This window comes from Polypterus senegalus, chromosome 13, assembly GCF_016835505.1.
Source record: "Polypterus senegalus isolate Bchr_013 chromosome 13, ASM1683550v1, whole genome shotgun sequence".
In the NCBI taxonomy this organism is placed as follows: domain Eukaryota; kingdom Metazoa; phylum Chordata; class Cladistia; order Polypteriformes; family Polypteridae; genus Polypterus; species Polypterus senegalus.
In genome coordinates, this window is record NC_053166.1 from 83148519 (window position 1) to 83164989 (window position 16471).

The 16471-nt window shown below is 38.9% G+C and overlaps 1 protein-coding gene and 1 long non-coding RNA gene across 3 annotated transcripts in view; one reads left to right on the top strand and one right to left on the bottom strand.

Moving 5' to 3' along the window:
• The window catches only part of LOC120542058, a 91288-nt gene extending 79106 nt beyond the window's left edge, over positions 1-12182 (top strand). The window contains exon 5 of the long non-coding RNA XR_005636135.1: positions 11690-12182. This is a non-coding gene — a long non-coding RNA (uncharacterized LOC120542058). The remainder of the gene's footprint in view (positions 1-11689) is intronic.
• ecscr (endothelial cell surface expressed chemotaxis and apoptosis regulator) overlaps positions 1-13036 on the bottom strand; it is an 80950-nt gene extending 67914 nt beyond the window's left edge. The window contains exon 1 of one of the 2 annotated variants that reach the window (XM_039774174.1): positions 12741-13036. In XM_039774174.1, coding sequence (XP_039630108.1) covers positions 12741-12858 — 118 coding nt within the window. In that variant the 5' untranslated portion in view covers positions 12859-13036. The remainder of the gene's footprint in view (positions 1-12740) is intronic. The other variant, XM_039774173.1, reaches the window with a different exon arrangement.
• Positions 13037-16471: the final 3435 nt, after the last annotated feature.

Below are 16471 nucleotides of genomic sequence, written 5' to 3' on the forward strand. Positions count from 1 at the left end.
ATAAATAAATGTTGTTGTTGTTGTAAGCCACACAGACTACGTCATAATGCTTACACAGTGAAGCTAGGTATCATAAGTCAAGTCAAGTCAAGTCAACTTTATTTATAAAGCACTTTACCTACAACAGCCGCTGACCAAAGTGCTGAACATAGACTAAAATAAATTTTAAACAAAGACAAAATAATAAATAAGTAGATAAAATACAATAAATAAAACAAATTAAAACATAGTAAAAACAACTAAACAGAGTTTACACAGAGTAAAATCAACTGCTCACACAGGATCAAATGTCAAACCAAAAAGGTAAATCTTAAGAGCAGACTTAAAAATGGGCAGTGAGGAGGCCTGTCTAATGTGGATCGGCAGTGAATTCCAAAGCCATGGAGCCACAAGCCCTATCCCCCCAGAGTTTTCGCTGAGTCCTAGGCACATCCAGAAGCAGCTGACCAGCTGATGTGAGTGAGCGGGAAGGAGAGTGCATATGCAGCAGCTCAGCGAGGTAGGGCAGAGCACGGCCATTTAAGGACTTAAAAACAAATAAAAGAATCTTAAAATGAACTCTAAACTGAACGGGCAGCCAGTGCAGTGAGGATAATACAGGTGTGATGTGCTCATTCTTTTGCGTGCCAGTTAAAAGGCGTGCAGCAGCATTTTACACCAGCTGCAGCCGAGACAGGGTGGACTGGCTAACACCAACATAGAATAAATTACAATAGTCCAGTCGGGTTGTAATGAAGGCGTGGATTACTGTTGTAAATTGATCTTTGGAAATAATTTTTTTTTATCTTCGCCAAACGTCTTAGCTAAAAAAAAAACAGATTTCACCAGCGCACTGATCTGACCGTCCAGTCTAAAATTCTAATCTATCCTAAAACCCAAATTTGTAATAACAGGCGTACCATATTGTGCAAGGGGACCCAAATCCACAGGAGCAGAAGTAGAAATAGACCCACTGGTGTCCCCAGGACCAAAAACTATAACCTCTGTCTTATTTTCATTAAAATTTAAAAGTTCACTGCCATCCAAGCTTTTACCTCTTCTAGGCACATACCCAAAGTTTGCATGGAGTAAGCATCCTTGCGTTTGAGGGGTACATAAACCTGAGTATCGTCTGCATAACAATGGAAAGCAATTTTATGTTTTCTAAGAATAGAGCGAAGAGGTAGGAGATACAAAGAAAATAGCAAAGGACCAAGTATGGAGCCTTGTGGAACCCCACACGATAGTGAAGCAGAGGAAGATCTAAATTCTTCTAGCTTCACTGAAAAAGTTCTTTGAGTCAAGTATGATTTAAACCACGCCAAGGCAGTACCATGAATGCCCACACAGTGCTCCAGACGAGATAATAAAATACTATGATCTATAGTATCAAAGGCAGCTGTTAAATCGAGCAGAACTAAAATCACATAATCCCCTGAGTCTGTTGCCAAAAGTATATCATTAAAAACCTTCAGTAATGCGGTTTCAGTACTGTGAAATGGCTTAAAACCAGATTGAAACACTTCGAGTACATCACTTTCATCTAAAAAGGCTTTCAATTGAATATACACACTAAATGGAAGCTTGGAAATTGGTCTAAAATTGGCTAGCACAGTTGCGGTGGGTTGGCACCCTGCCCAGGATTGGTTCCTGCCTTGTGCCCTGTGTTGGCTGGGATTGGCTCCAGCAGACCCCCGTGAACCTGTATTCAGATTCAGCGGGTTAGAAAATGGATGGATGGATGGCTACCACAGTGGGATCTAGGTTTGGTTTTTTGATCAATGGTTGCATTATGGCATGTTTAAACAAATTAGGAACAATGCCTGAGGAAAGGCTACTATTGATAATAGCAAGAACAGATGGCCCTAAAACAGAAATAATCTCTTTAAAAAGAGACGGTGGGACAACATCAAAAGCAGAACCTGAGGGCTTCAATTGACCAACAATCTCATATAGACAGGATAGAGTCACCGGCTCAAACTGATAAAAAACAGCAGAGCAGGGGAGAACGGCTAAGGGGTCATAAACAGTGAGAGGTATATGAGCCCTAACATTATTCACCTTATCCACAAAGAAGTGCAAAAATTTCTCACATATCTCAAAAGAGGGTTCCATACAGGCATTCTGTGGAGCATTTAAAACCCTATCTATAGTGTCAAATAACACACGAGGTTTGTGACAGAATAATATTTGACATGTACACTCTTTTGACATCTTTCACAATAAACTGATAATGACGGCAGCAGTCTTTCAGTACTTGAAATGATACATGCAAATTGTCCTTTTTCCACTTGCGCTCAGCTTTTCGGCACTCGCATCTGACAGCACGAGTTGTGTCATTCATAAAGTACTTGCTGATTTATACGTTGCTAACGTTTCTGGGTGGGTGGATCGATGACTCTAAATTGGCCACAAGTGGGGCCCGTGTGTACCCTGCATTGGTCTGGTGCCCAATCCAGAGTAATTCCTCCCTTGTGCTCAGTGCTGACTGAATAGCCTTCCACAATCCTGAGTTGGATTAAATGAGCTGAAGATGTATGTATTTAAAGCAGGATTTTTTAAAACTTTTTTTTCTCATGATCCAGACTTGTCTTTCTTAGTGTCTTCAAGACCCATTCCACGATGACCATCAGCTTGAGGTGGTTCCCCCTTGAGGAATGGCCACTGACAGTCATGTTGATTACTTTAACAACCCGTGGCAACCCTTTGTGAGACACTTTACAAACAGTATGCAACCTTTACCCATTAAATAAAACAGTGAGCCGTGACCCAAAAGCCAACAACCCCTGACACATTTTCAGACATGACAAATACTTTGTAATTTAAGAACTGCTATGCTAAGGATTTCAATCAGAAAATTTGCAACAACAGTAGAAATTTAAGACAGTACCCAAATGCTGCTTAGGCCAGGCTAGAGTTGACACACTTGAACCCATTGGTTAGACAGCTACCAAGAGGTGGGTATTTGGTTGTTCAACAATGGTTCCCAATGAGACTCAAGTTAAAGGAGGAACCAAATAATAAGACAGTTAAGTAGAACATTTTAGTATCATGTCAGAACACAAATCAAGCAACAGCAAAACACATTGGACACATGCAGGAGATCAAAAGTCACAGGAGGTACAAGACTCTATCCATCTATTCTCAAATCAACATATCAAATGTTGATCAAATCAATATACTAGACTAGTATACTATATATACTAGTGTGACAGATAGAGGGCGCTATTGTCCTCTTGAACCCTCGGACAATACGTCAGACACCAGGTAAAAGTCCAATAATTATTTATTTGAACTATAATACAGTGCACAAGCACCCTCCTCTCCACAATAGTCATAAATACAATAACCAATACTCAATAATCACAATCCACCACTCCCAGATGCGTTGCCACCCTTCCACCCTGCTCAGCTCTCCGTTCTGGTGTTTCTCCATTCCTTTATAGTCCTTGACCCAGAAGTGTTTCGAACCTTCAGTCCACATGATCTCATATCACTTCCGGGTCAGATAAAAAGTCCTCTTCTTCACCCCGGAAGTACGTCACTTCCGCTGTCGCTTTGCCTATGACGTACTTCCAGGTTATAGGGCACATATGACTCTCTGGGCCTCCCTGCAGCGTCCTCTGTTGGCCCCTGTGGTATCCAGCAGGGCTGTAGAGGAAAACACCATTGTCCATGATTCCCTGCTGGTATCCGGGGCACCTCCATGCTGTAGGGAGAGCTCCATCTGGCGGCCTGGGGGTATTGTGGCCGGGATGTATACATATGTACTCCTCTACACTCATGATGTGAATCACAGGGATACCGAGAGAGTCAGTTCCCTGAATTAGGCATGAACTGTCCTGAAAGGGTCATTTGTGATAGGCTGACGGTCTGTATTATAATTTGTATTTTTAATATTTTCATATTACCGGTAATTTCCTGTAATTTTGTAATGTTTCCAAAGTTATCACTTGTAGTGTACTGATCAGTAGAGAACATGAGAATCTTCACATTGGCCAGATGGCAGTAGTTTCAGCTTTGGATGAAAAGTTCATGTGTGCATTTGATGAATCACGTAGCTCATGCTTGCAATTCTTAAAACATTAGTCATTTACTTGAGACTGGGAGCAGGCAATTTCATTTGAAAGTTGACACACCCTTTTCAAGTTATTAGCCAGGTTTCCCACAAATAAAGGAAATAAGCGAAGCCTGGTCTCTGGTCGCTTGAATCGTCAACAGGAAACCAGCAGCACAGCACTGGGTATTTCATCACTTAGAGTATTTGGCCACATTGTTATGCCATTCTTCCTCCACTCCAGTGTTTGAGGAGGTAACCACTTTTGTACTGCTAGTTACACTTTTGACTTGCCAGTACAATAAAATGCAATCCTAAATTTTTATTTTAATCTCACCTTTTATGTTTTAACTAGTAAAATACCTATCAAAATGATTAAAGCAAAATTTAAAATGTACATTTCTTGAATATTTAATTTAAATAATTTGTCTTAATTGTTCAAGATTTCTTTGATAACAGCCCTCGCACCCACTACATGACAAAACAATACCCCAGGCAAACATGCGGTCCAGTCCCACCATCTGGAAATGACCGTCTATCTGCTACAGCCAGGTGTTACGTGGGAAACCCCTTGGCCTGGTCAAGCCAACAATGAGGATCTTATGAGCTAGATCACCCTCAGGGAAATACGCCACATGGCTGAAGTGCCGTAACTGACGCTCTCTCACAATGCAGGTAATGTGCCTCATTCGGGACTCCATTAGCTACCGCTCATTCGACACAAAGTCAAACCAATGGTACCCAAGGATTTTCTGGAGAGACACAGTACCAAAGGAGTCCAGTTTTCATCTCAGGTCACTGGATAGCATCCATGTCTCGCAACCATATAGCAAGGCAGGAAGCACCAGGACTCTAAAAACTTGGACATTCGTCCTTTTGCATAGATATTGGGAGTGCCACACACTCCTTTCAAGTGACCTCATGACCCCCCCATGCTCTCCCAAGCCGTCTACTGACTTCATAGGAAAAGTCACCAGAAACATGAATGTCACTGCCAAGGTAGATAAATCTCTCAACAAGGTCAACACTCTCTCCGTAAACAGACACACTGCTGATGGCTGTGCCCAAGAGGTCATTAAAGGCCTGCATCTTGGTTTTTATCCAGGAAACTTGCAAGCCCAGACACTCAGACTCCTCGCTCAGTCTCTCAAGCACCCTAATCAGAGTGTCCATTGACTCTGTGAAGATCACAGCATCGTCAGCAAAGTCAAGATCTGTGAATCTTTTTTCACCAATAGATTGCCCACAGCTGCTGGACCCCACAACCTTGCCCAACGCCCAGTCCATACAAGCATTGAACAGAGTAGGAGCAAGAACACACCCCTGACAAACCTCAAAATCAACTGGGAAAAACGCAGAGGTTCTGCCTCCACTGTGCACAGCACTCACAGTACCAGTGTACAGGCCAGCCATGATATCCAGCAACCTCAAGGGGATCCCACGAACCCTCAGGATGTCCCACCAGGCAGATCAATCAGAGAAAGGCACAGAGGCCAGATAAAGTATTGCTGTGCTCCTGTGCGTTGATGATGTAGACACAGTCATTTTCAAGGTGTTCTTCACTCATGAGAGTCCAAGACTGGTTCTGAAATATAAACCTTAAACTGTGGGAACAACTGTCCTTGAGATTTGTTAATCGTCGTGGCAAACGGGGAGGACAGGAATCCTGTGACCACTCATTTGAAATGGCTTTGAGGACTCAATTGTTGATAAAGTGGTGCAATAATTTTCAATACCTGTTTTAGATGGTAATGCACAGACGGACATAACAAAGCAAATTATATATGCTGATTGGGCTCAGAATTGCTTAAAAACTCATTAGACATGCTTGTCCTTAATATCTGTTTAACTGACACTCATTCATACACCTGCACTCACTCAAATGTGAGTTGTAACTTAACACACATATCCTTGGGGTGTAGAGGTAAATCAAAAAGCAAGATGAAAGTCTACATGGCTGTGGAGAGAATATGCAAAGAGTATATAGACAATGACCTGGCCAAGAGCTGACCATGTGCCATCCAGTGCCAATGTACTGACGTCTGTTCACACTTAGCTTAGCCAATGTGTATTGTATGTAGCGCTTATCACAGAGAGCAATAGCAGGACAAACGAGACTTTCAATACAAGATAATAAGATCGCACTATTAACTTTTTGGTTTATACAACATGATTCCCAACTATCCATCCATTTTGCAAATTCTTCTTCTTTGACATTGTTTATGGGAGCTATAAACTCAATATGATATGACTAAATCAATTTAATTATTCATTTGAATGTGATATGGCTTTTTTTGAACAGGCGCCATGTCCAGGGTTGGTTCTTGCCTTACACTTGGTGCTTCTGGAATAGGCTTTGGTCACCTGAATGGCTAGATGCTTCCATGAATGTATTTAAACTGCTTTGGAGCTGTGCGGTACATGCACAATTTATTTAGAGAGTCTTGATCATTTTTGTCATGAGGTGATACAAGAAACATTGTGTTCTTATGTCATTATGTTGACAGATAATCTTTATGTAACATCCTCAAGAATGGATGATTGCCTGGTTTTCCTGTGAATATTACACATTGCAAAGATGAATATGGTGGCAATGCAATGTAGGTTTGTCCGTGAAGCAGGGCTCTCCTGGACCCTGTAATGGAATATGTGCATCCAGAAAAAATGAAGGATTTCATACATTTCTATATTTATGTCACATATAGAGTACAGAGAAATTCTTACCAGTATGTGCTAATCAACAGGCAACATGCTGCCATTTTGTGGCCCCATGATTAGTGAGTAGAGCTACCTTACCTTGAAACGTCTGTGTTGCTTACCTGTAAAATCTCAGATGCATCTCTCATAAGCTACCAGCAGGAAATGAAATACCATTCTATCACTTATTATTATCTGCATTCTTTTACTTCTGCCCCTTCAAAAATGACGATACTGGACCAATGTAGTGTCTATTTAAAAAAATAATTTGCTTAATCTGCAACCTGTTAGCCTATATGTTACAATCATATACCTTTGTGGTGTGATTCTAATAAATTAATAGTTTACTTTTTAAATTTCCTCATAGATGTTAAATTCATATTATTAAAGTAAAAAGATTTCTCTTTTTTTCTGCTGAAGTGGATGATACGCAGCAGTTTCAATTTAAGGTCATATATTAAGAAAACCATACAATTGAAATTACTGGGAACAGACTATTTTGGGTTGTAGGTTATTATTGTCACATGTACAGAGTAATGGAATATGTACATCCAGAGAAAATATAAGGATTTCATACATTTATATATATATATATATATATATATATATATATATATATATATATATATATATATATAGGGTCATTATTGTCAGACACGGAGAACAGCAAAATTCTTACTAGGAAAGTGTCACCATATTTATAACTACCTAACCTCCAAACCTTCCTTTAATTCAAATATCATCTACTCGAACAGACAGAGATTTCATTTTTTTGTCTGTACTGCTAATGGAACCTGGCAAAAAAAAAAGGTAATTACCACTGCTGCTGGGTTTGCCACGATTTTGATTATTCAATCTGGTGTTTGAAAGATCGAAGGTGATGTCTCCCATATCCATCCATCCATTATCCAACCCGCTATATCCTAACTACAGGGTCACGGGGGTTTGCTGGAGCCAATCCCAGCCAACACAGGGCGCAAGGCAGGAAACAAACCCTGGGTATTTGAGCAGTAAATATATAAAATAACATTTCCATCAACCCACTACTGGAAACGTGAAATGCATAAAGCAAAAAATGAATTAGAGGTCTAGCTTGATATTTGGGAAAATTCTTGATTTTAAAACATGATGATAGAAAGAATAATAAATGCAAATTATATTGATAACACATAAGTAAAATACGTAATACAAAATGAAAGTAGATCCTAACTAAATAAACTGAGAAAATTATTAATTAAAAAAAATGACAGTGAGTAATAGATATTAATTGTATTAATAATACATTAGCGGAAAGATATCATAACAGTCCGGGGTAGGAAAGGACTCTGACTGTCAGGAGGCTGTTTGCAATATGAGCTGTGCAATTAATTTTAAACATATATTACTTTTAAGTTTACTATACATGAATATAAGGAAGTCAGGGGCTCTCAAACTTTTGCAGACCAGCGACCCTTCAGAAGGACGGGGCGTATTACAGACCCCCCATTCCCCATAAGGAAAAACAGACAAATCATTTACTATCAAAAAATGCATAGGACAATTGAAAGTAAAACACCTCGATCTAGAACTGCACTACACATATATATATATATAATTTTAGTGATCATGTACCTGGTAAATTAGTGAGATGGGTACGTTTGTCTCTGCATTAGTTTCTCAATTCTGAGAGTGATGAATGATAGGCAGACTCTGAGATCGTCCTTCCAATGCAAACGGGCCCTCTACTTTGTCTTAATAGCAGCCAGTGCTGAAAATAAGGACTTACAAAGACAAATATATACAGTATACTGTATATCGACATATTTTCCTTTTTTAGATGTAGCTGTTTTATTTTCACTTGGCGATGTAGATGCTTGATCCAACAATCTGTTCGTTACTTGAAGTTTTTTTTTCCAGTGCTTCTGTGCAACGAGTTACGGACGCTCATTACAGCAGTACAGTATACTGTATATAAAATGAGTGGCGCAAGGCTTCCTAATGATTGGTATTGGGTCATAAAATTAAGGGAACGACTGGCAAAAAACATAAACCTGTGTGCTTATGCACATGCTTGCCGGAAGGGGTGTCTGCATGTGAGAAAATGTTAAGTCTCATCGATTACTGTCCTATTCCCTTTAAAAGCTGACGTGTACGAAAGATCGGCGCAGAACAGAGCTCTCCAAGGCAACAGCGGCAGCTAGTCGGGTTTTGATTGGCTGTCGGTGTATGGGATACGCTGACGTCACCACCTGCACACACGGCCCTCCGTCCGGTCTGGTACGTTTCTGTGCTGTTTAAAACTTTTTTAGTTTGTTACCAAAGGACGTTATTTTTGACATTCTAATCGGATGTCTCATGGTGATTGTTTTAAAGAAGTCAAACGGAGAACATAGGAGAAAAGACTAACCAGAAGACTGGTTCACCAAGATATTTATTAATTACTTAAGAAGTTTTTCCAGTTATTTTACAGACCACTTTGCCATGTCGGACCCCACTTTGAAAAACACAGCTGTAAGTGTCAGAGGATATGACAAAAAACGAAAAAAATAAGTTTCCAACGCTGGCAACAATTTCTCTTTATGTATTTGTTTAACTGAACAGCTCCATTCAAAATGTTCAAAGTCTGGGGGATAAGACGTTTTCAAGATGTTTCGAAAGGTTAATGCTAGTCCTAGAAGAAGAATGCAGAAATATGACATAATTTTCTCAGACCTGCCCAATTCAATTCCTGGGCACAAAGTTGGGGGCACCAGAGGTTTTTCTACTGTCAGTCCACTGCAACACATTTGAGCACATGCAGGCACTCATACTGGGTTAACTCCAAGTGCCAGTCAACCCAACCAGTATATCCATAGGAGTGTTCTTGAATATATTAATTATTCAATACATTCCAAACAACAATAATAGTAAAAGTCCATCCATCCATTTTCTAAACCTGTATTACCTTGAGAAACATGCTTCCTTTGCATAAAATGTACTGCATTGCTTTTCCTTATTCTGTTGCCTGTTGAAGCAGTACTTTAGCTTTTAGTGTTAGCTGGCATTCCAAATATACTAAAATCTTTGTAGTTACGAGAGAACAGCTCAGTGTCATTACATTCAGTTTACATACGAGTACAAATCAAAAGATATTCTCCATTTGTTGACTCACCAGTAAAGTAATATTTGTTGGGAAACAGTATTAGCTGTGACAGTTATTCAAAATGAGCTCTCATCCACGTTACTATTCAAGTTAGTAATAGGATGGCACAATAGTGCATTGGTTTGTGATGCCTTCTCACAGATCCAGCATCCTGAGTTTGAATCCATGCACCTAGATCATGTCTGTGTGCAGTTTACATGTTCTTCCTGTGTCTGTTTGGGTTTTTCTTAAGCCCTCACAGAGAAACATTTCACTGTACTATGTACATATGACACTACAGTTAACACAAGTGCCATTACTACTACTGCTTCTTCTACATGTAGATCGTTCCTAATCGGCCTGTCTATGTGTATGTGTGTGCTTTTGATTGGTACCATGGCTAGGTTGGTTTTCTACCATGTGAAAAATGCTGCCAGGCTTTGGCTCCCATGCAGTCCTGAATTGGATCCAGTGATACAGAGAATATTATGATATTATTAATACAACATTTAACTGAAGATTTGTTAAAATCTAAAACACTGAAAGAAAAAAAGAAAATACTAGAGGTAAAAATTAAGAACATGAAAGTTGCAAATGGGTTTTTGCACTGAATATATCATTAATTTAAACACTTTTAACTATATAGGGCTGTATGTTGCCTTAATGTTTCGGGGTCTGCTATGGTTGTAGTGACTCATTCCAACAAAATTTTGGCCTCTTATCATAATTAAACATGTTATCACATACTACTTTCTGCCTTTATTGTGCTTCTACAATTACTGGGGCTGATCTTCCACAGCTTCATTCCATTTTTTACACCAAATGTCTGAGGAGAGCTGAATCCATCATCTTTGATTCTAACCACTCATCTCATTTTCATTTTCAAATTTGTTTTTTGGTCAATTCTACCAGAGTCTGTACAGCCACCTGCACTTTTGTTTTCGCTACTGTTAAAATATGCAATCTACTCTATATGTCTGTTTACAGTTCTGTTTTGCACAATGTACGTTAGGCCATTTTCTGCTACTCTTTTTTTACTGCACAGTACTTATTTACTTATACATCTTCTTGTTGTCACATGTGTGCACCTGGGAATCACCTTCAGAGCTTAATTAAGGTAATCAATTCCACCCCAGACCAAGAGGAGGTGCTGTCATTAACTGTTCTCTCTCTACCATCTGCAGAACGGAGTGCCAGTGGAGCCCGGAGAAGGCCATACTCCTTCCTGGTCAGGACAAATAAAAGGGGGCATGCCAGGGGTGTTATGTCCCATTTTGACCTCTGAGTCTGAAGCGGAAGGAGCTCTCTAGCTGTATGAAACCTGATGTGCCTTATTGCTGGCCATATTCTTGTGGTTATTATTGTTTTATTTAAAGGCTGAATTGGCCAACTGTTCTTTCGTTTACAAGCCATAATACTTTGGTGTTTCTGCCATTAAACAGGGTTGCTTGGCTGGCCCCCCATCATTTACTGTGGGCTCCTCGAGTTTTCCTCACCATGGCACGGTATATATTCCCCTACACCTAACTGTGGCACAAGAATTTCACTGTGCTCTTTCAGTGTATGTAACATTAAAGACCTAATCTAGTTATGTTCAACAGGCTTTCTTAATTTTTTATATAAATTGAACGAGCAGTTGTAGGTGTTGCAAAAAGAAATTAACATGTTTTTCTTAATCAATCTCGTCAACATGTTTCTTCTGTTTATTATGAAATGTTTTGATTATTTAAAATTTTGATCTCTAACAAACACTCAGGTAAATGGTTTTGTTCTGGGCTCTTCTGAGGTATCTAATACCACCCCGGGCCGAGAGGGGGCGCTTGCACTAACCTTATGCTATTTTGTTCCATCCACAGTGCTGGGAATACGCCTGGTGAGTGCAATCGACTCCACCCCTTCCAGTGCCTCCACTACATATCCATCCCGAGGCTCCCAGAAGAAGGCAAAACTCATTACAAGAACACACTGCAGGATGGAGTTCCTTCCCAAAATGATGTTAGCAGGCATTGTTAGCCAAGAAAGATTTGTGAATCAAGGACTCTGATATTTGCTTGTTTTGGTGCCATCAAGCACATCTTTTGTTTTTTTCCGTTTGCATCAATTAAACGGTGGACAACCATGTTAGCACCCCAATGTTTTAGCGTTCGTTCCATCAACCACAGAGTCTATGTCTAATCTGCTCTGTGTTAATGGACATGCTTGGGTTTAATTTCATCCATATAATCCAGACCTGCTTTATCTAGTTTCAGTTGGGGGATCCAACCCTATTATGACAACATAAGGTGTAAGTCATGACTCAGCTCAGGATGGACTACCGGGCTGTCACAGCCCACATTCTCTTACAGTTAAAAGAATACATTCTACAAAAATACAAAAAAAAATATATAGAAATTAAAAATAATAATAAAAAGAAAAGAGAAACTATTAAAACCTATGAAAAAATACAAATCTTCTTAAATAACATAGAGCAGTAAATCAGTCACTGTGGTGTCCTATTTTCTATAGAACAAGAGAAGAAAATGATCATTGAGTTATAACAAGTTGTTTAAATAAAAGGAATGAATCACTGGTTATGGAACTCGTTGGAACAAATTCCTGTAAGTACCTAGTCCTTTGGGGTCAAATTTGGGATTAGAGGAGCAGATCTTATTATGTGTGCCAGTCAACAATCAAGTAAGAATTTCACTGTCACCTGTGCACATGATAACGCAACTACTACTGCTACTGTTACGGGAATGTCAATGTCCTTTCTGAAGATATACCTGTACAACTGTATTGTCTATATCTTTTGTTTTTTTAAAACCATCTCTTTAGTTGCTATGGGAAGGTCTTTGACATTATGTAAGACAGACCAAAGAGGAGCATTGAAGTTTTTGCCAGTATAGTATACGGTATAAGACAGCTTACCTTGTGCATGTAGTAAACAGACGATTAGTAAGAAAACTCCAATTTGGAAAGCCATCCTTCTCTGGTGTAGTTTCTCAGCATGAAATGTGCCACGGATGAAATGAGCCTTTGGCTGCATTTGCTGATTTGGAAAAGGTGGGTAGAGAAACAAGTTTCCATTATATTAGGGTTTCCTGCTTAAGAATGGGAGGAAGCAGATGGAATTCAGCTGGGAAAACAGCACGGAAAACCACTGTTCATCCAATGCCTGTAATGAGATGGGTGTGAGGAGTTAAATGGCCAGAAATTTTTGTTAATTTTCCAGTAATGTGTTACACAACACATAACCTGTCTCTTTAGATGTCTTCTTCTGTTTGTCTAAGAGGCAATGAAATGATATTTGTAGGCAGGCAGTGTGGCCTAGTGGTCAAATCATTACATTATAAAACATAAGTTGGCTGTTTCATTGTCTTGATTTGTTGGCCCTGACTAAGTCACTTAACCTGCAGTACTTTAATGAAGAAAATATATATTATATATATATTGTACATATATATATATATACATACTGTATATATATATATACTGTATGTATATATAGTATGTATATATATATATATATATATATAGTACATTTATACATTTATATATATAGTATATAGTAATAGTATATAGTATATATATAGTAAAGGTGGCCTACTAGGTGGACAAGTTGTGGAGTCAAAAAAAGGTTGGAGCACCACCCCGGTAACCCCTTAAAATTGCAATGAAAAGACAGCTGATAATGACTCAAACAAAAGTAACAAAACAGGGCTTTTAGTAACCAAATAAACTTGTCAGATATCTGTGCTCTGTTAGGATCTGTTTGGCATCTGATGCCACTTTCAAGCAATGGGCTGGCTTTATAGGGCTGGGACTGGAAAAGGCAGGGTTTTCTGGGGGTGGGAGCAGGGGTCAGTCTTCCTTTTGGGTGATTTTTCCTGGCTGTGGAGAAGGAAGGAGAAGTTAATGGTAGCATTAGAACTTCCTCTTGTCTGGGGCTGGAAATGCTTCCCTTATATATATATATATATATATATATATATATATATATATATATATATATATATATATATATATATATATATATATATATATATAGTCATCACAAGGAGGCACCACTGAACCACCAGACCTGCCCTCTCCTCCTGACTCTGGATCCGCTAAGCGAGATGAGATGGCTCCTTTTATGTTGGACCCAGGACTTCAAAACACAGCATGACAGAAGCAGTTCCAGGTTATGCAGAAGCTCACCAAAGTAGGGTGACCTTCTTCTAGCAGCACCCTCTTGAGGTACCTAAAGATGCTGACAAGTTTGCCCTTCTGAACTATAAGTCCTATGAAACCATGTGGTAGTCCAAACCTGGGCGATGCTAGAGTAACACCTGGGGGTTAAACTATCGCTTGATAGCAAATCTGTTCCAGGCCATCCATTCTATGATTGTTCCAAATGGGAAAGGAACCTAGAGTTATGTACTCCATCAACTATGGCCTCCTGATTATGAATCAACTACCTGTACAACCTGAATTGGCTACAGGCACCGCCTCATGCTACCACTAGTGACAAGGACACCAGCAAAACATAAAACTAGAGAAGAATCAGTCAGAAAGGATAAGGAGAGAACAATTATCTGTTGTCACCACCTGCAAAACCATTCCCTTTATAGAGGTTGTCTTGCTGTTGCCTCTCCAGTGCATCTGTTGTCACTTTCATTTGCAGCAATCCAGGTGAAGATGATTCACAATCACTTATGCTTCCTAACTGGACAGGTTGATATCCCTGAAGCTTCATGGACTTGGTGTTAGACTGTGATGTGGTGTTAGACATAGTGACTAAGACAGTGGCATTCTTGTCATTTGTCACCAGCAGCTACACACAGAAACTCTGTTAAACAGTATTTCAATGACAAGAAAACACACTTCTAAGAAGCCCTGTGTGGGATCAGTGACGCCCTTACAGAGTAATGTGCTTGTCACATGATGCTTAGAACATTTAAAGCTGAGCCTTCACTTACACTTTTGCTCTCTCTCCTGTCCTCTCTTATTCAGGATGTGTCTGACCAAGCCAATGCTTCCCATCTGTTGAACCTGTTTGACGAGGAAGACTTTGTGTTCTTTCAACCTAAAGAAGCGAGCAAAACTGGAACAATTGCTGCACTTTGTGTGTGCAGTGTGCTGAAGAAAAACTTGTATTTTGAATAAAGCCTTGGGACTGTTTCTGCCTTTTCAACAATAGTTATTTTATTGGACTCATCTTCCTGTCTGTGGTGCAATTCTGTGACCCATGCTTGACAAAAATTAAATATATATATAAATATTTACACAACATATAATATATATACAATAGCCATTGTACCTGTCAAGGACATATGTCACTACTGATATAATGAATAAAAAATGCGCCATTAATTGCAACCATATCATTTACATTTTTGAGATATATTTAACAATGCCAGAATGTTCAGCTGATAAATAAAATAGTTTTGTGCCATCTTTGTTGCTTTTGCAGTAAAACAGTGGAATGAACATCCTTCAAGAGTAGTAATTCCATAATTTTTGCCAGGTAGGAGAATAATTCATTCTCATGGAGACAAACTTAATACAATCTCTTCTTCGCACGTCTGTTCCAGATTTACTGTAAATTCATTTTAGGCCATTTTAGGGAACACATTAGGCACCAATCATTTGTACATGCCCAGTGGAACTGCATTTAGCAAAAACACTGCCATGGCAATATATATAACCCTCACAACATCCTAATAATTCTTAATTTTAATTTCAACATTTCAAACTAGTGGCGCAGTCCCCTGACCTCCCAGGCTTGTCTTTAATTCCCACCTCTCTCCCTGTTTTTTACATCTGTCTTTGCTGTCAGACATCTCAGTCTGAATGATTCACAGGTTGGTGTCATGGAGGATATTAATATTTAAGTGCCATAGAAAATAAATTCCTGTGAGGCATCAACACCATTGTTTATAGGCTATGTCTCATAGGCTCTGTAATAAACAATACATCAAATAGATGACAGTACCGCACTTGGACAAACTTAACTAATTTAACTACACAATCACAATAATGCAAGGTACTCTTATAAACATATCTTTATTTTGTTTTTAATAAAATAAATCGCCCATTGTCACAGTTGTAGATGGAATTTCTTTGAACACTTCTTGCTTTTGTTAATTACTTTAGTTTAGTTACTAAAAGTATGCCTATGGTGTTAACTACAAATATATAATGTCAACATGAAGCACATACAGTAATATGAAAAACAGAATTTATATTCTGTTCTGAGATTTTTTAGGTACAAATGACAAGAAGTTTTGAGGTAAGATAGTTCTACTCACTAATCATGGTGCTGGAGTGTGGCAATCAGCACATGCAAGTAAGCATCGCACTGTATTCTGTGTGTGTGTGTGACAATAATGACTGAAAATGTTCGATCCTTCAGGCCATGTTTCCATTATCTGCTTATCACTCTGTAGCTGCATTTAAACCAAGTTACCAAAGTTCTGCAGCTTTACATTTGCTTCATAGGTCAGATCTGGCACTAGTGTGATGCATTTTCAAATATCTCACAAAGGTTTAGTAAAATTTCAAAGCAAAACAATTCACATAAAAAAGAGAAAAAGTTGATATTAAAGAAAAAAAGGTTCTTGTTAAAAGAAAGTTCTGTTTAAGGCATACTCGTCTTATTTAATATTTCTCTATTG